Source organism: Ailuropoda melanoleuca, chromosome 9, assembly GCF_002007445.2.
Source record: "Ailuropoda melanoleuca isolate Jingjing chromosome 9, ASM200744v2, whole genome shotgun sequence".
NCBI classification, from domain to species: Eukaryota; Metazoa; Chordata; class Mammalia; order Carnivora; family Ursidae; genus Ailuropoda; species Ailuropoda melanoleuca.
Window position 1 is genome coordinate 42,483,782 of NC_048226.1, and position 21,110 is coordinate 42,504,891.

Here is a 21,110-nt window from a genome sequence, read left to right on the forward strand (position 1 = left end):
GCGTAACTTGCCCATTATCACCGCTGATTAAGTGTCAAAGACAACTGTGTCCAAAAAGAATATATGGCTTTTTTTTTTAGTGAGAGAAGGAATGAAACAGACACTCCCATGGAAGAAGGTGAGGGCCTGTGGAGTTGTCCTCACAATGACATGTGACACAGATTTCCTCCCTTGGGCACGGCTCTCGCAGCTGTGCTGGTCCTTGATTCTACATATGATTAATCATGCCTGGGAGCCTCTGACACTGTGAATGCTGTCTGGGCACTTTCTGAATAAACTTTAGGCTGGAGCTCCAGGCCAACGATACCCACTTAGAGGAAGCAGGTGGTTTAATTTAAGTTTTCATCGTTCCTTTTCATTCCATTTCTTCCTTCCCCCTTACAGAGTTCCATCAGTCCCTCGGACGGCAGCTTAAGTCATTTTATTAACAAGTCAGGTTCAAATCCCAGCAGCTGTATCATTTTAGTTGTGCAATTAACAGTATAATCTGCAGAAATCAAATGCTCCCCATACTTAGTGTTTCAAGTGAATTAATTGATAAAATATTGCAGCTTTTCCCTGTGCACCCAGAATTTGGCTGTGGCTTTCATTAGCAATTATTGTGTAATTCCCACAGGTGAATTTTTAATTTAAAGAAAAGACCTTTTGTTTGTGCGTGTGTGCATGCGTGTGTGTGTGTGTGTGTGTGTGTGTTCTGCAACTGTGAATTTGTAGTGGGCGTGGGTGTTTCCTGCCCTTGAAGTAATTAAACTTTTTGTCAACGAATTACATCAATGAAACCTGAGAATGAAATATGTATCCGGTGTTTCATGGGCTCTAGCGATTGGATTGCCAGATCTGATCATTATCTTGGGCAAACAGGACTGGGCTTTTTTTCTTTCCTAATTGCTAAGTTGTGCCTTACTTAAAGTAAAATTTTTGCACGTTACCAAGCTAGCCACCCTAGAAAGTAACTGGCAACTGATTTTGTCTGTTACGGAAGGTATTTTGCTGCTTTGGGAAGTATCATCTTCCTTCCTGCTTTAGACCTTATCCCTTCATTCAGTGAGATGCTTCTGAAGAAAGCAGTATTCAAATGTGATCTGATGAATGTCACCTTTTGTAATTTTTGTTTTGTGTCAAATGTATGTTTCAGGACTACTTCACAGACTTAATCACTAACGAGAGCATTAATTACTTCAAAATGTCTAAGAGAATGTATCCCCATAGGCCCATTATGATGGTGATCAGCCATGCTGCGCCCCATGGCCCCGAGGACTCGGCCCCACAGTTTTCAAAACTGTACCCCAATGCTTCCCAACACATGTGAGTAATAACGTCATTCTGGGACCTGCTGAACACAGGCCTTTCCTTTGCTCCCCACCTCTCTCCTCTCCCTCACCCCATCTCCTTCCGCGCCGCGTCTCGAGGCAGGAACACCAGCTCCTGCCATGAGGCCACGGAGCAGGCTGGCCACGGGGCCTGGCATAAAGGACCTGGTCTAGGTGTGATTAGGAATCACATTTCCAACCTTTGTTAAGTAGCTAAATGGAAAGGAGGAGAAGCACATAGGGTGAGTGGGGGAAATTTGTATCAAGCGTTCCCTTCAGTTGTCTTAAATAATATTCCTGAGCACGATCTCATAAAAATAACAATCAAACGGTCTGCTCCTCATGGCAGCAGAGCGGCGCCCCCTGGTCGGGTTGTAGCAACATGGGTTTGTCTTCTAGGTGAATACCGGGGGCAGCTTTGCCGCAGCTGTGCAATTAGGATTGTTGCAGAAAGTAGCTTGCACGGGCTTGCCCGAGAGGCTTCTCAGGTCAGGGCTTTAGGATAACCTGATGTTTCTTTCTGAGAGTCAGGAGCCTTGGTAAGGAGGGGAGGGGAGGCCCAGAGAAGGGGGCTGATGGTGCGGGGGGCCGAGGCAGAGAGCAGAGAGCCCTGTTACACCGGGTAACTCTCACTAGCCAAGAGTGGAAAAGTCCGGATGCTTTGGCAGCAAGAACATGAATTTGCTTTTTACTCTATCGACTCGCTTCCTTCCCATCCGTTGCAATCATGTGCAGCCTTCCCCTACAGAGCAGCTGGCCCTGTGTTCTGCCGAAGGATTGCCCATCAGACAGATAGGGACCAGGGAATTCATATGTTTCCTTCTCACTAACCCTCCAAAATTGGTTCTTAATCTGTTTATGCGTAAGTATCATCTCTTCTCATCTACACTGATCTCCCAGCCGCAATCCCAGACAGAAGGAAAATAGCGTAAATGTATTTATGAAAAGAGGGACATACTGAAGGCACTGTAGTTGCTGGTCATTACATATCCCTGAAGAACCTTTCCTTATATTCTTATTTTTTTATCTTATAACTAATAAATTGATGGCTTTTGGCCAATGGTATTCAGGTCGTCTCTATCATATTGAGTGCTTTAGAAAGAAGGAAGGAAGTCAGAGCCGACTGAGGACAGGAACTAACAGTAAATATAAAAGCAGGACAGATACCCTGCTGAACATGCCCAGTAGGATGGAAGGATGGGAGCGTTTCAATGCATAAACTATTGTCAACAAAGAAAGCAGGTTGCCCCAGCACCTGGGGGTTGTGGTCTGGGTGAGCCGCTGTGTTTGGGAAAGAATGCTGTGGATGGCTATACAAGCTTCTGGAGGTCTACCTACATACAACCATGCAACTAAATTCATGAGCCGGGCCCACGAGGGGTGAGGGGCTCTCCATGACAGATCACTTACAGATTTAGCAACATGCTGGTTCAGTGAAAGAGAACGTTCTTTGCAGTCTTCTCCCCTTCCCAGGGACCCACCTTTTCTCTTTCCTTTTGAATCAGAAAATCACTCTGCATCGGTTCTCCTGTTACATGGGCAGATTCTCAGCCTAAGGTGCTTTGCTACAACTGTAACCCTTACTGGTGTTTTCCCGAGCTTGAGGAGAAGGGACTGACAAAATGTGGTGTTTTATGGCTCCTTAGAAGTCAGCCTGCCTTTGAAGCTTCCAGGCAAGGTCCTGAGCCTACAGAAAAATCAGCCGCAGGTCAAGAGGTGCCGGCAGCTCCGTGGCACGCACAGACAATCGCGGGAGAAGGGGGATCCGCAGACTTCTTGATAGGGCCTTCATGATAACTAAAGAGCAGCATCTCTGAGCCCAGCAATTAAAAGTTCTGTTTGATTCCACAAATATTTATGAGTGGCGCTATCCAGTGTAGCAGGGATGTAGGTATGAGGAAGACGCGAGCTCACAATCAGGAACCAATGAGCAAAGACAGGGATTGGTGCACTGAGGCCAAATCCAGCTTGCCGCCAGCTTTTGTTAGTAAAATTTTATTGAAATACAACAACAATTCAACAAATACGCATTTGTAATGTGTTATATGTGGCCGCTTTCACAATTCAACCAGAGTCGTTGTGACAGATACAGTATGGCCTGCAACGCCCCAAGTATTTGCTCTCTGATCCTTTACAGGATGAGTTTGCCCCCAACCCCTACTGGGGGGGGGCGGGGAGGATGGGCCAGTGTCCAAATAGCCTTATCACGGGTCGGAACAGAAGGCGTAAGTGCTAGGGCAGGCCTTCAAGGGGCTCTGGAAGTTTGACGGAAGAAGCGTTCACATCTTTTAGGGGAGCATGGAAAAGTCATGGACCAGCAGACATTCAGAGAGGGCCTCAAAGAATGGGTAGTTTCTGGCACTGATATTACAGATTGGGTAGGTGATTTCAGGAAGAAATTGCAGACAGACAAGTGACAGACGTTAAGTGAGGCAATCTGAGATGTGACCTAGGAGAATGGAGCGCAAGGAAGGCAATAAGGGCTAAAGCGAGAAAGGGGAACTAGCAGAATTTTGAGGACTTGAATGAATTTGTGCGTAACCGTAAGCAGGGAGTCAGCGGTGGGGTAGTGACAGTTGGTGGGGTAGTGACAAAATATGTAACTTGGTCATTTTCACATGCAGATTATTTCTCGGTTATTCCTTTTGAGTTCACATGAACCACCTGTGTGCCTTCCTAGTGACTCTGTAAAACAAAATCCACACATGGCAGAGTGAAAAGGATTTAGGTCTCTGAGACAAACAAGCATGGGTTCCTTTTTCATCTGTTCTCACCGCTAAGCCTCTGGGCAATTTTTTTAACCTCTAGGAACCTCCATTGTGTCATCCGTTAAATGGGGATAATGCTAGCACTTTGACGTGATGTCATGAACAAATGAAGAGAGGAAGCATGGGTCAAGTCCCCACATAGGGCCTGGGCCATAGAAGCCACTTCATAGATGCTGATTCTTAGTGATTCATTCTCTTAAGATGAACCATCTAAAGCTGCTCTTTCTTGATTCCATCTTTCTTGACCCACAAAAAGGGCAGTTTCATTTGGCTCAACTTCACGTTGATGGGAAACAGCTGAAGAAATGACAAGTCGATACGTGTCCATCATGACGTGACAAATCTCTTGACAAGGTGACTCGCGGTGGGATGAGCCTCTCGCACCTGGCCATTCTGAAAACCCAGACAGGATAAGCACCAATCTGGGCTGTGTTATATTTTCCATGTGCAAAATGAGTGACATGAGCAAGTGCCAGTGAGGACACCCTCAGAGCCACAGAAACTGAAAGTCCATGCGGTTGGTTAGCGCCTCAGCTCCTATTTGCTGCTAAGCCTTGGGCTTACGTGCCTCCAGCACGGTGAGATCCGCTGTGTCTCCTGTGGGCCTTACAAGGCCTGAGTTGCCCACGTCTTAGTTGTCCAGGCCTCCCCGGCTGTCGCTCGCTGGAGGAGGGGGCCGGCAAGAGTCCATGTGTGTGGCTCTTGTCACTGTGAGTGACTGCGCAGGTCCACAGTTCAGCATGTAGACAAAAGGAGTGAGACAGGTGAAGACAGGCGGCTCATCGTGGTGCATGGAGCTCCCGAATGGCCAGTTTCCTCAGCGAAAACATGAGCCACCCATTCGAGCAAAGGGATGTAAGAAATTAAGTACTTTGCAGAAATGTTTGGCAAGCCCCCTGCAAACAGTGAGAAGCTATTGACACTCCCCTGTTGGAAGAAGCAAATCACGGGAACAGGTGCCTTGAGGTCGCCTTCCTTGGTGGTCACGCAGTCTCCAGATGCCTTTCATGGCGCCTCATGGGGGAGTCACCTGGCCCTCTCCCACCAGAGTGAATGCATCGTGTTTCCGCGGAGCTTTCCATTCCCAGCAGAGGAAGGAAGCCAGGCCAGCACTGGCTTTACACACCGAGGCTGGAGGCTTTGCCAACCGACTAAGAACGAGGACAGCTATCGACCCCTTGTGACCAGAGGCTGTTTCATCAGAAGCAGCTCGGCTGTTCTCGGCCTCGGTGGCATCTGAGGAAGCCTCCGTCTAACACCACATATAATAATCCTTACCATAAAGCTCTTTTACCCTAGTGCGCTTTTCGGTAAATTAGGTCCCAGGATCCTCATGTGCTGCTGTACCCTCACTCTCGCTGTGACACAGCTCTGCTCCCCTGGCCGCCATGATGCAATAATGGGCAGTGGTGACAGGAAGGGAGATTCCATTTACCTACCCGAGGACTCTGGAGACGGCTAAGAGACTCCCTCATCCCCTTCCTCCCCACCATCCCCCTATCAACTGAAATTTTGTTGTTGTTCCAGTTCATCAGTTCTTTCTCCCCATCCCTGGAAATGTGTGTGATTATGTGTGTGAACACACAACACGGGTTCAAGTGAAATATAAAATCTTGGTAGAACAATCCAGGTCCAATAGCTTGTGAGATTGGGGATGACTCGGTGTGTTAAAGGGACAACTACCTCTGCGTCAGCCTCAGAACGAAGTTTTTGAAACACTTTTGTTGCTGAAGTTGAAAAGAAATGTTTTTCCTTGAAAGAATTTGCACAGTCTCACTTCATTTCTTCCACAGAACCATAAAAGAAAGTGCTTTTGGAGATGAGAGAATTTTTAATTCTCCATCAAAAAATCTTTAATTTGGGTGGAACTCATTGCTCCTTTCCTGTGTTCCCACTTCGTTCTTCTATCATTGACTATATATCCCATGGCACTGGCTGTTTACCCAGACCCTTGAAGTCAAACTGCACACCTCCAGGGGGCAGCACTCACACAGGATACCATGTGAAGGGGGCCCTGGAGTTAGGCAAGACAGCTCTTTCCTGAAGACAGGGCCAAGTGTTACATCTCTCTCTCCTGGTGCCTGAGAGCATGGCTCCTCCCCCATCCCTTGCCAGATACTTTTTTGTTTAGCAAATGAAATTGCGCGTTAACCCCACCACCTAGGTGACATTAAAACATATTTTAATAGCATAAAAATATTTAAGCAGTCGGTTTTATGAATTAAAGGACACCGAGAGACCATCTAATGCCATAAATTTTTAGATTAAAAAAATGAAGGCCCAAACTCTATATAAAAAAAAATAAAAGACCCAGTTGGCTTTGCCCTGGTCACATAGGTAGATAGGGAAAAAGCTGGAGACGAAACTCTGCTCTCTTGGCCCCAGGTGATCTTTGCACTGCCCCGGCTTTGCTCAGTACGCTCCGCGTTTACAGTTAATATCAGAAGTGGCTCCCGTGTGTGTGTTGGCACAATTCTGTTGGAGTTCGCAGCATCTTAGAAGACTTTCTAAATTAGTTTCCTGCGGTATCTATAATCAAGATCATTTGATATTCTTCGGCGTGCATTCAAATGTTACCTACCTAAAGACATTTGAACTCAGGTGGGGAATATCTCTACAAAGTCAATTAAATAAGTTCAATTTGAGTGAAAGCTGAGATGGTGTGGCTTGGGAGATTAAGTATAGAATTTCCAATTTAATGCTTTGAGTGTGTGTCTTAAATCTATATAACGGGCTTATTCTGGGAATTGAAACCTATTCCATTTCTTACAGGACGACGGTCCTGCTACCAAATACCCTTTAAGAGTCAGGTAATTAGAGTGTTTGTTGTTGTCCGAGATTAACTAACAAATGAAGAAAACACATGTTCAGATATAAAACACTAGAAAAGTCTTTCTTTTCGCTGGGTGACAGCAAAGGCCATCAGCAGTAAAAATGAACTGCTAAGTTCTTTGCAATTCCCTGAATACGGATTTAATATACAACACATGGATTTCTTAAAATCATTTCTCTTCTAGTGAGAATTAGTCTCCCCAAACACCCACCCATCAAAAAAAAAGGTGACATTATTGATTTTCAGGATTCATAGTCTCGTTATGCCAATACGCAGTAGAGGAGAGAAAATCAAAGCCCAAAGAGAATGGGCATTGATGGCAAAGGTTGGAGGCAAAAACACGTGGTCGAAAGGATCTGCAATCTAGTGCTGAGCAATAAATCCAGCCAAGTCATGACTGGAGAAAAGCAGTACGCAGAGAAGCCCCACCAGGGAAAAGTGAACATTTTAATCTATGAGAATCATCTATTGAGGGCTCCAGGCATGTTTTGGGGAGAGTGTAAGGCCTGGAATGCACAGTTACTGGGTGAAACCCTTCTTGGAACAGATGAGTCGTGCCAGACCTGGCGCGTGCAACTGCAGCCCTGACTGGGGGTGGTTTTTCTTTTCAAAGGAACAGAAGCTCAGAAATGACAATTGAGTCCTCTGTCCTCTCAGTTTTCAAGCAAATAGACAGTGTTATCTATCTTTTCGTTGATGCATCCAGTTTGCCTTGGAGGGTCCGACTTTATCTTGTTTGTCAGCAAAAGCAGACCCTGGGCAGCTGGTGGGGGGCACTTGAACTGGAAGCAGCAGAGGCTAATATTTTAAATCAGGATGAAGGCTAAGGATTTTAGGACCGACTTTTGAGAGAAAGGAATGTATGTATCAGCTCTTTGAATGACTGAGATTTTGAGGCACTTCTTGGGGACTGCGGTGCAGGACTCTGGTCGTTGTGATGTTGTGGAAGGAGCGCCTGCCCAGGACAAAATTTCTGAGCCACCTCTGTGCACTTTACTTTCTCATTTGTAAAATGGAAATAAGGTGTCCTGCCTACTCCTCAGGGTTGCCACCTCAATCAAAAGAGCTACTAAGGGATAAGATCTTTCCCAGCTACCTGTGAGGATGGGTATGATAGGGTCCCAGGATTTGTTCTCTGGAGTCACTGAAATTTCCTTAAACCCTCACAAAGCTCTGAAGTCCTTATTCCCATTATACAGATGAAGAAACAGAGGCTTAGAGGAAAAAAAAAGTTGCCTGAGATCACACACTTAATAATTATTGTTAACAGGGCTGGGATGAGATTTCAGTTCCAATCCCCAAACATTCTGAAGCAATCAGACGCATGATTTTCCACTTTTCCCCAAAACAGTTACCTGCTCCTTTCAGTGGCTGCTGTTCCAGCTGAGGGCTCCGGGCCCCGTTTGAGTCATTGTGAGTCAATTCTTAGGGAAGCAAGCCTTAATTATCACTGGGGGACAGAAGGCTGCATCTTCCAGGAATTTGGCAGACCCCAGCAGGAGGCAACCACAGGTCTTTGGCAAAAGATCACTTTTCAACAACATTGTCAATTCCAGCGACCCCCGACCTTCCACCTGCAGCCCCCCCCAACAGCTGCTGTTCTGTGGGAAGCGGTGGCAGTCTGTCTTCCTTTAAAAGGCAAATGCATACCCCCTCCTTGCCCCCTGCTGAGACCCCACCTGGGATTTCAGCCCCAGAGCTGGGGGTCAGCTCCCACTTGGAGAAATTAAGAAAGGAGAAAAAGGAGGTTGGGGGTGGGGAAGGACAGCTTTGACAACAGACCTGAACTCTCCTTTTTAATACAAGCCAGATTTAACATATGTCATTCTGTAAATCCGGGAGTCCAATTTGAGGCTTGTAATTTGCTGCGACCTTCTCCGTTCCTCAAAGTGAGGTGGAGTTATGCCAAGCACATCAAGGTAGCTGGTGGAAGATGTAATTTGCCCGCTGTGAGCCTTCGTTTCGGTTCCCTATTGTTAATTTTTATTTGTGTTGAGGTTTTGCGGCTTTAAAAAAGTCAGCTCGATTTATTTTAAAATTAAGGCAAACCAACATCAAAGGCAGTAAGAGGAAGATGTTTAGGTATTATAAAGAAACCCTGTGTAATCTTTTATAGCCGTCTTCTTTTTCAGGGCACGTATCAGTAAGTGGTTAGGGGACCTTTCATGACCCACTTGCTATATTTTTCTGACCTCTAGCCACCCCCACGGGTGAAAATCCCTCTCCGATGGGGTTTAGAAGCCCCTCTCTCATCCTCCTCAGCCTCTAATCCTGTTTGTACCACAACATGCTGCGTGAAGAATAAGAAACAGGGCTTACATCCGTTCCTACGGCATGAGCCCCTGAGATCGAAGAGGCTGGTTCTGCCCACGTTCACTTTTAGATACGAGGAACAAGCGCTTTCAGGCCAAAAACATGGGACCAAGTGGTTCATGAGTCATTTACTGGGTACGCAGAAGAAAGTTTATGTTGAAAGTTTCTCTTAAAAAGAATGGCGGGCGATGCCTGAAGGGCTTGTTTGTTTTTTAATGTGATAGGATTTTTCAACCCACTCATGTAGAACGTATTCGCCTATTGGCTTGTGTAGGAAATTCATGTGTCTCTGTACTAGGCTCTTTTACATGATACAGAGAGAGAGAGATAATAAATGGGTGATAGATGGATAGATAAGTGATAGACAATGATTAGATAGATAGGTAAATAGATATAAACGAATAGATTTGTTGTTCCTCAGAACTTTTAAAGAAAGGTACTATTATCCCCACTTACAGATGAGCAAAATAAACCACACCTGCTTTTCCTACTCTGCAGATCTGCCCCTTTAAAAGGGAGTTGACTTACACTGCTGAGCACAATTTATACAATTTTAGGGACAATGTCTTCTGTGCTCAGTCTTATATTGGTATTTGTGCTGTTGTGCTTCTGCTAGTTAACCAGCATCCATACTGATCAGCAGGATACAATGTGACCTTCTTTTGTGCCAAGAAGGTCAATAGTACCAAAACAGCATTTTCAACTATCAAAAGAGAGTTTCTGCAAACCCACTGGCAGAAGAAAATGTGTAACAACAGGCAGCATTTACATAGTTCAGCGTGCACGGAAGTAGCCCAGTGTACAATCGTGTAGCTCAGGAACTCCAGGTTTGCCCCAAGGGAAATTTGCTCTAGCGCAGACCAGAGGAGGACACGGTAAATGCCCCTGAAGTCACTGGGCTCGCAGGTTTTTTGGTTTTTGGTTTTCGGTTTTGTTTTTTTAAGATTTTATTTATTTAATTTTAATGTATTTTTATTTGAGAGAGAGACCAAGCAGGGAGAGGAGAGGGGAAGGTGTTGGGAGGTGGGGGGAAGAATCCCAAGCAAAAGGATCATGACCTGAGCCAAAATCAAGAGTCGGACACTTAACCGACTGGGCCACCCAGGCACCCCTATTTCTCTAGTTTTATAATATAAAAGATGACACAGGGTCACCTACACTTGTCATTATCCACAATTTTTCACTGATAGGATCCTCCCCAGAACAGACACTGGCTATCACGTTTCTCAACCAACATAGATCATTGCTTATTCTGTGAGACCAGTTACTTGTAAAGTTGTGGTTCCTATGAAAAGTAGTCTGGGACATAGGAAGCACCCCACACTTCCATCTTCTTTCATTTTGTTAGAACAAATGGGCTTTGGAATCAAGTTTTGGATCTGCTACCTAGTAACTTCGTTAATCGGAGAAAGTTATTTGACTTTGCTACACCTCAGTTTTCTCAACTAAAAAATGGGAATGATAAACCAATTTTCAGAAATAATTAAATGAGTTAATGATACAACACAACACAATACCCAACACATGGTAAATACTAAATTTTTAATATTAAACAACTTCTACATGCTTAATGACATCTAAGGAGAAGGGTCAAGTACACTGTAGTCTGGAAGAGAGGTCAAATATGCATAGACAGTTCTCAGTGGGAGGATTACTCTAGCATCGATATGTACTTGGGGAGTATGAGGTGGCAGCATCTAATGGTCAAGGGATTTGGGTTAGATATCAAAAAGAAGGGGACATATTTTGTGGGTCCCCAATGGATTGTATGAGACACCACTTGGGTTTCTGTGATAAATTAAATATAAGCTTGAACCCACCTGTTCAAGAGGAATAGGACCCACCTCCCTGCAGTTAACAAGAATTGTGCTCTGCACCTGCACTGAATTGTCTATAAAGAAAATAGCTTTATTAATACACATGTATATTGCAGAAGTAGACTTGGTTTTAATTCCACCATATCCTATTAAATTAATGGTATCTTTATAGAAGGTTAGGAATGAGAAAAACTCCTAGACTAGATTTATAAGTAATCAGTAAAATAGCCCCGTAAAATCAAGAGAAAAAATATATTGAAATGATGATTCATCATTATTCCACATATTTGACTATATCTAATAGCCTAATTAACTACAGAATTTTATGAGTTAACATCACCATGAAAACATTCCCTTCTGTATCACTGAATTTTATCTGTAGATGTTACAATACCACGATCATCGTGATGTCTTTTTACACATTTTATTCAATGAATCCAAATGAACTTGCACCAATTACCTTTTTAGCTGCCTGTCTTGGTTTTGTCAATTTGAATCCATATGCCTTTAGGGGATGTGTGATGTTTGGGGTAGTAAAGATTGTAGCTCTTCTTATAAACACAGAAGACACATGGGAGAAAAACATAGCATGTCTAAATTACCTTTCCTACATGATTATTTCACAACCTTCAACTTGAGAGATTGCTCTAACTGACTAAAAATATATATAGTAAGAGTCCTTTCTGGATATTTTCAGAACCCCCAGTTATAACTATGCACCAAATATGGACAAGCACTGGATTATGCAGTACACGGGACCCATGCTGCCCATCCACATGGAATTTACAAACGTTCTCCATCGCAAAAGGCTTCAGACTTTGATGTCAGTGGACGATTCTGTGGAAAGGGTAAGCACACGAACTTGCCTCAGTGGCAGGTTTTGGTCCAGCTTTCTTTAGATCCTTTCCTGCTTATCCTTTGTCTTGTTTTTGCTGTTTTTAAGAGAGGGAGAGAGTCTGTGTGTGTGACTATGTGTATGTGAGTGCGTGTTAAGTGATTTTATCTTCCCTCCCTTATCTTGACCCCTTCTATTACCTCTCCAGGCTTGGTTCTTTGGAGCCAGAGGCAAAGAGGAGATAAAAATCAAAACACCATAAGTCAAGAGCTACACTCACAGATACCTTCAAGAATTAAGCAAATAATGTAAATACCTAAAGCTGGTTTCGTATAAAGCGATAGGGCATGGTGGGGATTATGGTAAACTTTAAATGCCCACATCTATACCAAGGAGCAACTGCTTGGCTCCAGTGAATTTTTGCCATGTAAGAAAACAGATCCAGTATCATGAGATCTTCAGACTTTTTAAAGGAAACCAGAAATACAAACATTTTTTTTGAAATTTCCTAAACTTAAAAAAAAAAAACAACAACAGAAGCCAAACAAAATGCCTAAAGGCTAGATTTAGCTGGATTAGGCTCCAAAATAGCCTATTCTTAACCCTTGGTAACTATATAAAAGTGATGATACAATTTGCTTTAACAATGAACTTTTCAAAGTAAAACCTGTAAGTTAGGTGGTTGAGGCTGTTTTGTGAAGTTTTGTGTCTTTTTTTTTTAAAATAGGTGCACAGAACCTTTAAGACCAATGTGCCCGATTCAAACAAGTTACATTACTCTATTATTAGACTTTTCCCCTCCAGGGTTGTAAGCAACTGGAATTAACGTAGATAGTGATCGTGTTTCTTAGCCTTGTTAAAGTGGCTCTTGCCTTTAAAAAATAATGGGAAAGAAATTCGGGGGAAATCACAGCAACGCTATTGTCATCTTGCCCTCTTGCCTCTGTTGTATTTCAGCTGTATAATATGCTCGTGGAGACAGGGGAGCTGGAGAACACTTACATCATTTACACCGCAGACCACGGTTACCATATTGGGCAGTTTGGACTGGTCAAGGGGAAATCCATGCCATATGACTTTGATATCCGTGTACCTTTCTTTATTCGCGGTCCAAGTGTAGAACCAGGATCAGTGTACGTATTTCTCTGCTTGCTATGCTCGCAACATTTGGCTGTCGTGGCTCACGTATATCTGAGATAATTCGATTACCAATCTCAGGGTCTGGTTTCTTTTCATCCAAAACAGAAAAGGGTGTAGGTAGACGGAAGTTGGTAATTTAGAAAATGAAAACCTTGTTTTCTCCCCTACCACATGTTGTATTAACTGAGGTCTACTATTGAAAGAGAAAGGAAAATTAACTATCAATGACTAATTCTGCCAAACGGACCAGAATCCACGTCCCATGGGCGGTGCACACAGACACAGAATGTGATCGTAGGGACATCATCTGTACCTTCTTTGAATCAGACATACACTATCTTAAAAAAAAAAAAACAAACAAAAAACAGCCGACGCTGTTTTTAGGCCTTTTTAGTTGATTTTTTAAACTTATTACTTAAATAATTTTTTTAAGTTTTACATTTTTTTTAGTTTTAGGCTTTTTAGTTGATTTTTTAAAATCATTACTTAAGTAATTTTTTTAAAGAAAATAAAATTTTAAAAAGCATCATTTTCTTTTAGAAGAAAAAAGGCCTAAAGAACTGGCATCCTATTTCTGCCTTCCTTAGACAAGTCACTGCCTCCCTCTGCATCTCTCTTATCCCACTATAAAATGGGTTTTACATGCCCTGCCAGCCACTTCAGAATGTTCTATGTAAGATAAGATTGTGTACATGAAACAGTTATGGAAAGAGTTAAGGAAAAGAATGCAAGTAGAATTCCAAATCTGGAATGGCCCTTAAGGAGCATCCAGCTGGAATTTTTTTTTTTTTAAGATTTTATTTATTTATTTGAGAGAGGGAGCGTGCCAGCATGAACAGGGAGAGGGGCAGAGGGACAAGCAGTCTCCCCCCTGAGCAGGGAGTCCCACTCGGGGCTCAATGCCAGGACCCTGAGGTCACAACCTGAGCTGAAGGCAGGCCCTCAACCCACTGAGCCACCCAGGCGCCCTGGGTCCTGATCTAACATGGAAGAAGCTTGGCACGGCGCAAATGCCTCTCTCAAGAGTCCCCGATTCTGGAAGTGGCAGCATTGGGGCCCAGAACCCAGATATTCCAAACCTCCTCCGTGTGCCTTATCTGCTGCTCCCTTGCACGACATCCCAGAAGAAGCAAGAAGGTGATGGCAGTAGAAGGATTCCTTTGAAGAACGCTATTATGTCTCTTCAGCTCATGGGAAACACTTTGGGAATTGTGCGATCTAGGTTAGAGGGTTTTATGCCTGAAAGACTAAGATAGAGGGAGAGGAGGTTGAAGACCGATGAGTCCCGGTGTGGAGAAAGTGGTGCTCCGTGCCACCCCTACCGGGTTAGATCTGGGGCATAACCACCTGTCCCTTTGCAGAGTCCCACAGATCGTTCTCAACATCGACCTGGCCCCGACCATCCTGGACATCGCTGGGCTCGACACGCCTCCCGATGTGGACGGCAAGTCCGTGCTCAAGCTTCTGGACCTGGAAAAGCCAGGTAACAGGTGTGTCAATTTGCTTTCCCTCAGCCGGCCCCAAGCACCCCCAGCGCCCAGAGCCAGCCGGCCCCTGAAAGGAGTGGAGGCAAAGTACGCCTGGCCCGTGAGAATCACCCCAAGCTAAGAATTTCTGGGCTGTTTGTGAACAGCGTATTGATGGAGACACAGTCACGGTCTGCGGGAAGTGAGAGGTGTTTCTTTAAATAAACTGTGAGCACAGATCCATGGGGGAAAATGTCCAGATGCCAACAGTAAATATTATTATTTTGCTTTCAGGTTTCGAACAAACAAGAAAGCCAGAATTTGGCGTGATACATTCCTCGTGGAAAGAGGGTAATTACTGGTTCCTGGGGTGCTTCTGGGAACCAGGCCTAGTGGGCAGCTCTCCCTGCTGGGTATTTTTCCCCCTTATTCCGGTTTACTAAGCATGCAGATTTCATAAGCCTAGTCACAAGATTGAATGGTTTGCTCCTCATTCTCCACTGGCCAGCACAGAAATGACTGTTGCATCAGAATTGTAAAACATAAGTTTTCGTACGATGGGACCAAAGCACTACTGTTGAGCTTTTCCGCCTCGGTTCCTATTCAGACCAGTCCATTGACTTCCTCAGCCTCTTTCCTGAGTCCTGGCTGGCCCTCTCCTTTCTCCTTCCTTTCCCTAAGTGCCTTTCCTAGTTATAAAGACACAACTATATGAGACTGTCATTTCCAGAGTCCCTTCTGGGTTTTATCTTTTGATTCATAATCCTCATTGTCCTGTTTTTTTCCATACATACATTGAGAGAAAAGCATTTATATGAGTGTAAAGCTAAACATTTATGCCCAAAGTTTTGAAATTAATGCATTAGGGATATCATGATTCTTCGTAGTGCCTAGCTTGTAATTTTCACAAAGGACTCAGCAAATGTTGAGCTCCTGTGGACGAGATCTTACCATCTATTTCATGCCATTTGAAGAATGTGGATTCTTCTGGGTGGGTAATTCTGATCATTTCTCACATCAGAAACTTCTTCTTTTCTGTCAAAGGAAGTTTTTACGTAAGAAAGAAGAATCCAGCAAGAATATCCAACAGTCAAATCATTTGCCCAAATACGAGCGAGTCAAAGAATTGTGCCAGCAGGCCAGGTACCAGACAGCCTGTGAACAGCCTGGGCAGGTGAGTGACATGGCTTGTCTTCACCACAAGTCACATGCATCTTCATTTCTAATTTTTAAAATTTCAACGTATAAAATAATGTACATTTATGTGTAAATAAGCTTTTCGTAGTGGTCATGGAGCACTTGCTGATAGCTCTCCTCTGAGAATTATCCTGGTCTAAGCTGGGTGTCCTCATCACCGCTTGGGCTCCCTTCAGTGAAAAAAAGGTGGTGTCCTCAGACAGTACTAGATATCCACCCAACTAGCCAATACCAGTTCAACATATCGGACATGTGAAATGGGTAACCAGGTTAGAAAGATCAGAAACTTGGTTCCATCTGAGGAGTAGCCACCACCCCTTGGATTCCTGTTAACTGGTTATCAAGAGGGGTCAAGAGTCTACTTAGTCAAGGTCGGGGTAGATGCCAAGCCTCTGGGCAGTGAACCACCCAAGAGACATGATGGAGCCTTCCCATCCCGTACCAAAGTCAGATGTCACCTAACCCACAGAGGAGGATAGACTCTATGACCAAGATGGGGAAATGAAAAGGGAAGCCATATTGTGTTTATTGTTTCTACTTCTGCTCACAAAATTTCTGACATGAACTATTTCATTAGAATGAATTCTTTTTTTTTAATAGAGCTATTACTACAGATGGGGTACCTGGGTATCTCAGTCGGTTGAGCGTCCGACTCTTGATTTCCGCGAAGGTCATGATCTTGAGGTTGTGGGATCGAGCACTTAGTCAGGCTCCGCACTCAATGGGGAGTCTGCTTGAGTTTCTCTCTCTCTCTCTCTCTCTCTGCCCTTCCCCCTGCCCCCCCAAAGTAAATTAATAAATCTTTAAAAAAAAGAGAGAGAGATGTCACTGTAGAATTCAGGGCAACTCAGAACACCAACTAACTATCAATAAGAACTAAAGAAATACCACGTGATGAATTAACACAGGCCTGTTTCTAAGGAAAGTGAGAACATATGAACACTAACTATTTTGAACACTCTTGATTGACATCTATGCTAGCTAAAAGAAGTATAGTGTCATCATGAGAGAGGAACTGCCTAAGCCATTGGAACGAAATTGAAGGGAAGTGAAAAATAATAGTTATTACGCATTTGTCTTATATAAAACCCTGTACATGGAGTTTGATACGTACGAACGAGGCAAAGAAAAGTTCACATCTTTTTTGTGAGTCTTTTTTTCTTTTTAATTTATCTGACTTCTAGATAGCTACACAATGAGCCCATGCCAGTTCAGGATATCAGGCGCAAGAAACGGATAGTGCAGTCGTCATTAAAATGGCTCACAAACGTAGGGCGCCTCACATTTACACTCGTGATACGGTATCTCACTTACTGAACAGACGTTCACAATAAACAACTCAATCCTCGTACACTCTGCATTTCCTCATGCCTTTTTGTGCTCGGGGATTCCTTTGAAATAGAAAAAGGTGGGGAGGGAGGTTGTTGAAGGAAGGGATATAACCAGGACTTCATGACATACCAGTAAGTCTTAATTTTCAAGTGTTTAGTGGAGAAGCTTAGACTTATTCATTATATTTTAATATGATGTCTTCAAATCCTTCTTAAGGAAGCTCTAAGTATTATTATGACTAAAACCTCAGGATTGTTTTGTAGTTTTGAAATGATTTTTATGAGCCAGCCTCAATAGACTAATTTACTTTTATTTGGGAGTTGGAAATGTTTGGTGTTAAATGTGTCCCATGCAAATTGGTGATTTTGTTACTATTTTGGCCTTCTAAGTGGCAAGCATTACAGCCATTTGAGAATAAGGTACACTGCCTACCTTTCAGTATCCAATTTTGTAAGCCTCTCCGTATGGCTTGCACTGAAATTTTAATACAGGTCCTAAAGGGCAAATGTAAACTAAATTATGGAATTTAGGCACAAGCTCTTCACTCTTGTGCTGAATGCAGACTATGTTAAGAACTTCACTTCCCTTTTTCATATTTTTCTAAGCTTGTTTTGCCCCCACGAAATGCCTTAATATCTGGTTCCCTGGGATTCTCCTGTGCTGCTTTATTTTGATGTGAATCAGTCTGAATTTAGTTTATTTCACATGGATATATGAAAATGTTAGCAACAGTTTCTTTTAGAAGTGCCTGCATTATTAGAACAGAGAATTAATTGCATTATACCCCAGATGGCGATTTCTTTCTATAGGTGAAGATCAAATCATAGCTTAAAAAATCTGAGAACTTCCAGAAAATTTTAAGCCTCTTCAAGTCGGTCATAGACTCTGTGGGTCCAACCTGATAGCTCTGCTGTGTTCTACAGAATCTATATGTTTTGGCCTTTTGCTTTTTCTATCTGGCTACTTTGAAGAGTATCCTTTTAGTTACAATAGCAGTGACTTTAAAAAAGGAAGAAGAAAGTCCAGAGTAATGAGATTGTTTTGTTCTGGATGAAGACATCAGTTAAGGCTAGGATTAATTTGCTAGCAATCTCTTCTCTTGACACTGGTTTCACACCTGGCCTGTGCCCTGTGTCTCTTCCTCTGACCAAGGTTAACTGCCTGCATTCAAAGACAACACAATCTTCTCTTTGGTTTGACTCTGTAAGTGATATAGAGGAAAAACCCACACTATCAGCCCCGTTCTCTTCACATTTAACCCCCAAAGAGATCATGTATTTCCCCCATCCAACCATACCCCCATGCCTGGTCATCTAAGGATTGTTTGTTAGGGTCCGTGTGGATGCATGAAGTAGGTAAATGAAAGAAAGAGAAAAATGACATCACAAAGTTTGGGTTAGAATATTGGCATCCACTACTTTTAAGTTGTGTGTTTGGGGACTGGATTCTTAAGATTCTCAGGTTTTCTACGCTAAAGTTAAGAAAATTAATCTCCGTCTTACGAGGCTTAGTGCTATCATACATGTAAAGTGCTAGATGCATTACAAGGCAATGTGTGAATGTTGGGTGCTATTTCTGTTCTGGGCCATCTTACCTGCTTTTTCATTCCTATGAAGCCAACAGGGAATTAAAATGGGCTGGAATCCCAGACATTTGGCAATACTTCTTCACTTGGTGAACAGAGCAACCAGCAGGGACTAATTAAGACAGCGTGGACATATGTGTTTGCATTACTTCTGTGTTCCTGAATTAATATGAGGCTGAATATGAATTCCCACCACTCTCTCAGCTGGCATTACACCCCCAAGCACATTACATAGAGATTTATGTAGGACACACTACACATACACACACACACACACACACACAAGCAAATCTCAGCTTCTATCTGAAAAGACTTTGGCTCAACAAAGAACACACATCAGTGACACTCAGTTCTGGCTGTGCCCTAGAATCACCTGGGCGGCTTTGGAAAATATTGATGTCGGGGCCCTTGGGCGGCTCAGTCAGTTAAGCGTCCAACTCTTAGTTTTGGCTCAGGTCATGATCTCAGGGTTGTGAGACTGAGCCCTGCATTGGGCTCTGCCCTGGGCGTGGAGCCTGCTTAACATTCTCTCCCTCTCCCTGTGCCCTTCTCCTCTCTCACCCTCTCTCTCTAAAAAAAAGAAAAAAGAAAAAAAATACGGAAGTAAAGAAAATACCGATATATAGCCTCCCCCCAAACCAATCAGATTAACAGGTCTAAAGGTGAGACCAAGGCATCTGTATTTGTTAACAAAGTTAAGAACCACAGGTCTAGAGTCAGAGAATGGCGAAATTGGAAGGAGTCTTAGAAAGCTTCCAGTTGAATGGTATCCTTTTCCTAATTAGGAAATTTAGATCCAGAAAACTTAAGCCACAAACCCAAAGTCAGAACCTGCAACTCTTCACTCTGTGCTCAAACCTTTCTTCCCCAGAGCACGCTGCCTCTGCAAAAATGTAACACAGTAGATTTTCTCTTTGAAATTATAAATGGCATCTGCCTGGCTGAAGCCACTAGCTTAGGACCCACTCACAGCATGTAGGGAAGTGGTTCCCAAGCAAGACTGCACATCAGAATCACACAGGCTGCTTTACAAATGCTGATGTTCACGCTTCACTCCAGACAAAGGCAAACAGCACCTCTGGGGATGAGACCCAGACATCAGTGAATTTTGTCCAGCTCCTGGGTGATTCCTTTGAGCAGCCAGGACTGAGAATCATTCATGCCAGGAAAGCGTTACTCTATTTTGCGTCTTCTAGGTGTAGGGACTGACTCCTTATAAAGGAGTTACATTAAAGAGAAATTCCTTAGGTGTTCGATTTTGGAGTACATTTCATATATTCTCTGTCATTTGAAAAAACAGCTTGTTTTTTTCTTTGATAAAGCAAATTTCATGTCTTTTGTGAGTTGTTAAATTTCAGCAACTTTGCAATTTTGTTTGCCTTTCTACTATTGTATCACTATAAAGTCAAAGATTTGTTTAACATCATGAAAGAACCCCAGATCAAGCAAGCAGATACTACTTGGGAAATTAGAATGTAGCTTGTTGAATGTACTGGTTTAGCTCCAGGATTTATGTTCTCATCCCTAAATTATCCCTCTGACCATGGATCCCTTGACCTTTTGTGACCAGCTGCAGAGCAGGAAAAAAAGGCATTTACCAGTAAGATCTGGCAAGTTTGCCAGGAACTGACAGCCTGTTTCCAGAAACTCACTGAGCCCTGGTTAAAATTTCAGCGTGGCTTGTAGACACTTCCCCGCAGGGCTCCCTATTCCAGAGGGACAGGCCAGAACGACCGAGCCCCAGTGCCACCCTCTGGCTGAACACTTGTCTGCATGGAGCTCAGCATGGACAGCCCGGCCTCAAACCCTGCCTCCTCCCCTCTTCAACCTGCACTGAAGGACATTTCTGAATAGTTGGTGCAGCTCGATGTTTTGGCTTCTGTGCGTTTTTCAAAGTACAAACCACGGGCTTAAATGTCAAACCATGTTTAATGATGTCCCAAACAAGTCAGAAAAAGACAAACATAAGGACATTTTACTTAGAAACTACCTAATGTGGCCACACCCGATTTAATTTATGCTCTTGTTTCCCACTATTCCAGAACACAGCCCGCCCTGGGCGGGATCCCCTCCTCCCTGCTCAGTCAACGTAGCATTCTCGTCTGCATGTAAGCTGTTGTCTTTGCCTTCCCAAGTGCTATTCGCTCCACCAGGGCTCACCGGAAGCCTCACATTCTACCCCAAACCACTCTTTTATATTGGGGTCCTAGTCAATTGGGATTGCACCCTGGGGCCACTGCTTGTTTGCTATGTGACCATGGGCAAGTTATTTAATCGAACTCTGCCTCAGTTTCTTCGTCTTGAAAATGGGCCTAATAATAGCACCTGCCTCACAGGGTTGCAGCAAAGATTATAAGAGGTAAGTATATTAAACATCTGAACCAGTACCTGGCCCATAATAAGCACTCAACGAATACTAGTTATCGCTTGTTGGCCGAAGTCAGTTTACCAATTTTGGTTTCCCCAAACTGCAAGAACAATACTTCTTTTAACATTTCATTATTGACTTTTGCA

General features: G+C 43.5%; 1 protein-coding gene across 6 annotated transcripts in view; it reads left to right on the top strand.

The window, feature by feature from the left end:
- The window catches only part of SULF1 (sulfatase 1), a 154,278-nt gene that overhangs the window by 100,470 nt on the left and 32,698 nt on the right, over positions 1–21,110 (top strand). For 5 of the 6 annotated variants that reach the window (XM_034668155.1, XM_034668154.1, XM_011224018.3 and 2 more), the window contains 6 exons: positions 1,136–1,305; positions 11,739–11,889; positions 12,834–13,009; positions 14,378–14,506; positions 14,777–14,833; positions 15,527–15,656. In XM_034668155.1, coding sequence (XP_034524046.1) covers positions 1,136–1,305; positions 11,739–11,889; positions 12,834–13,009; positions 14,378–14,506; positions 14,777–14,833; positions 15,527–15,656 — 813 coding nt within the window. The remainder of the gene's footprint in view (positions 1–1,135; positions 1,306–11,738; positions 11,890–12,833; positions 13,010–14,377; positions 14,507–14,776; positions 14,834–15,526; positions 15,657–21,110) is intronic. The other variant, XM_034668157.1, reaches the window with a different exon arrangement.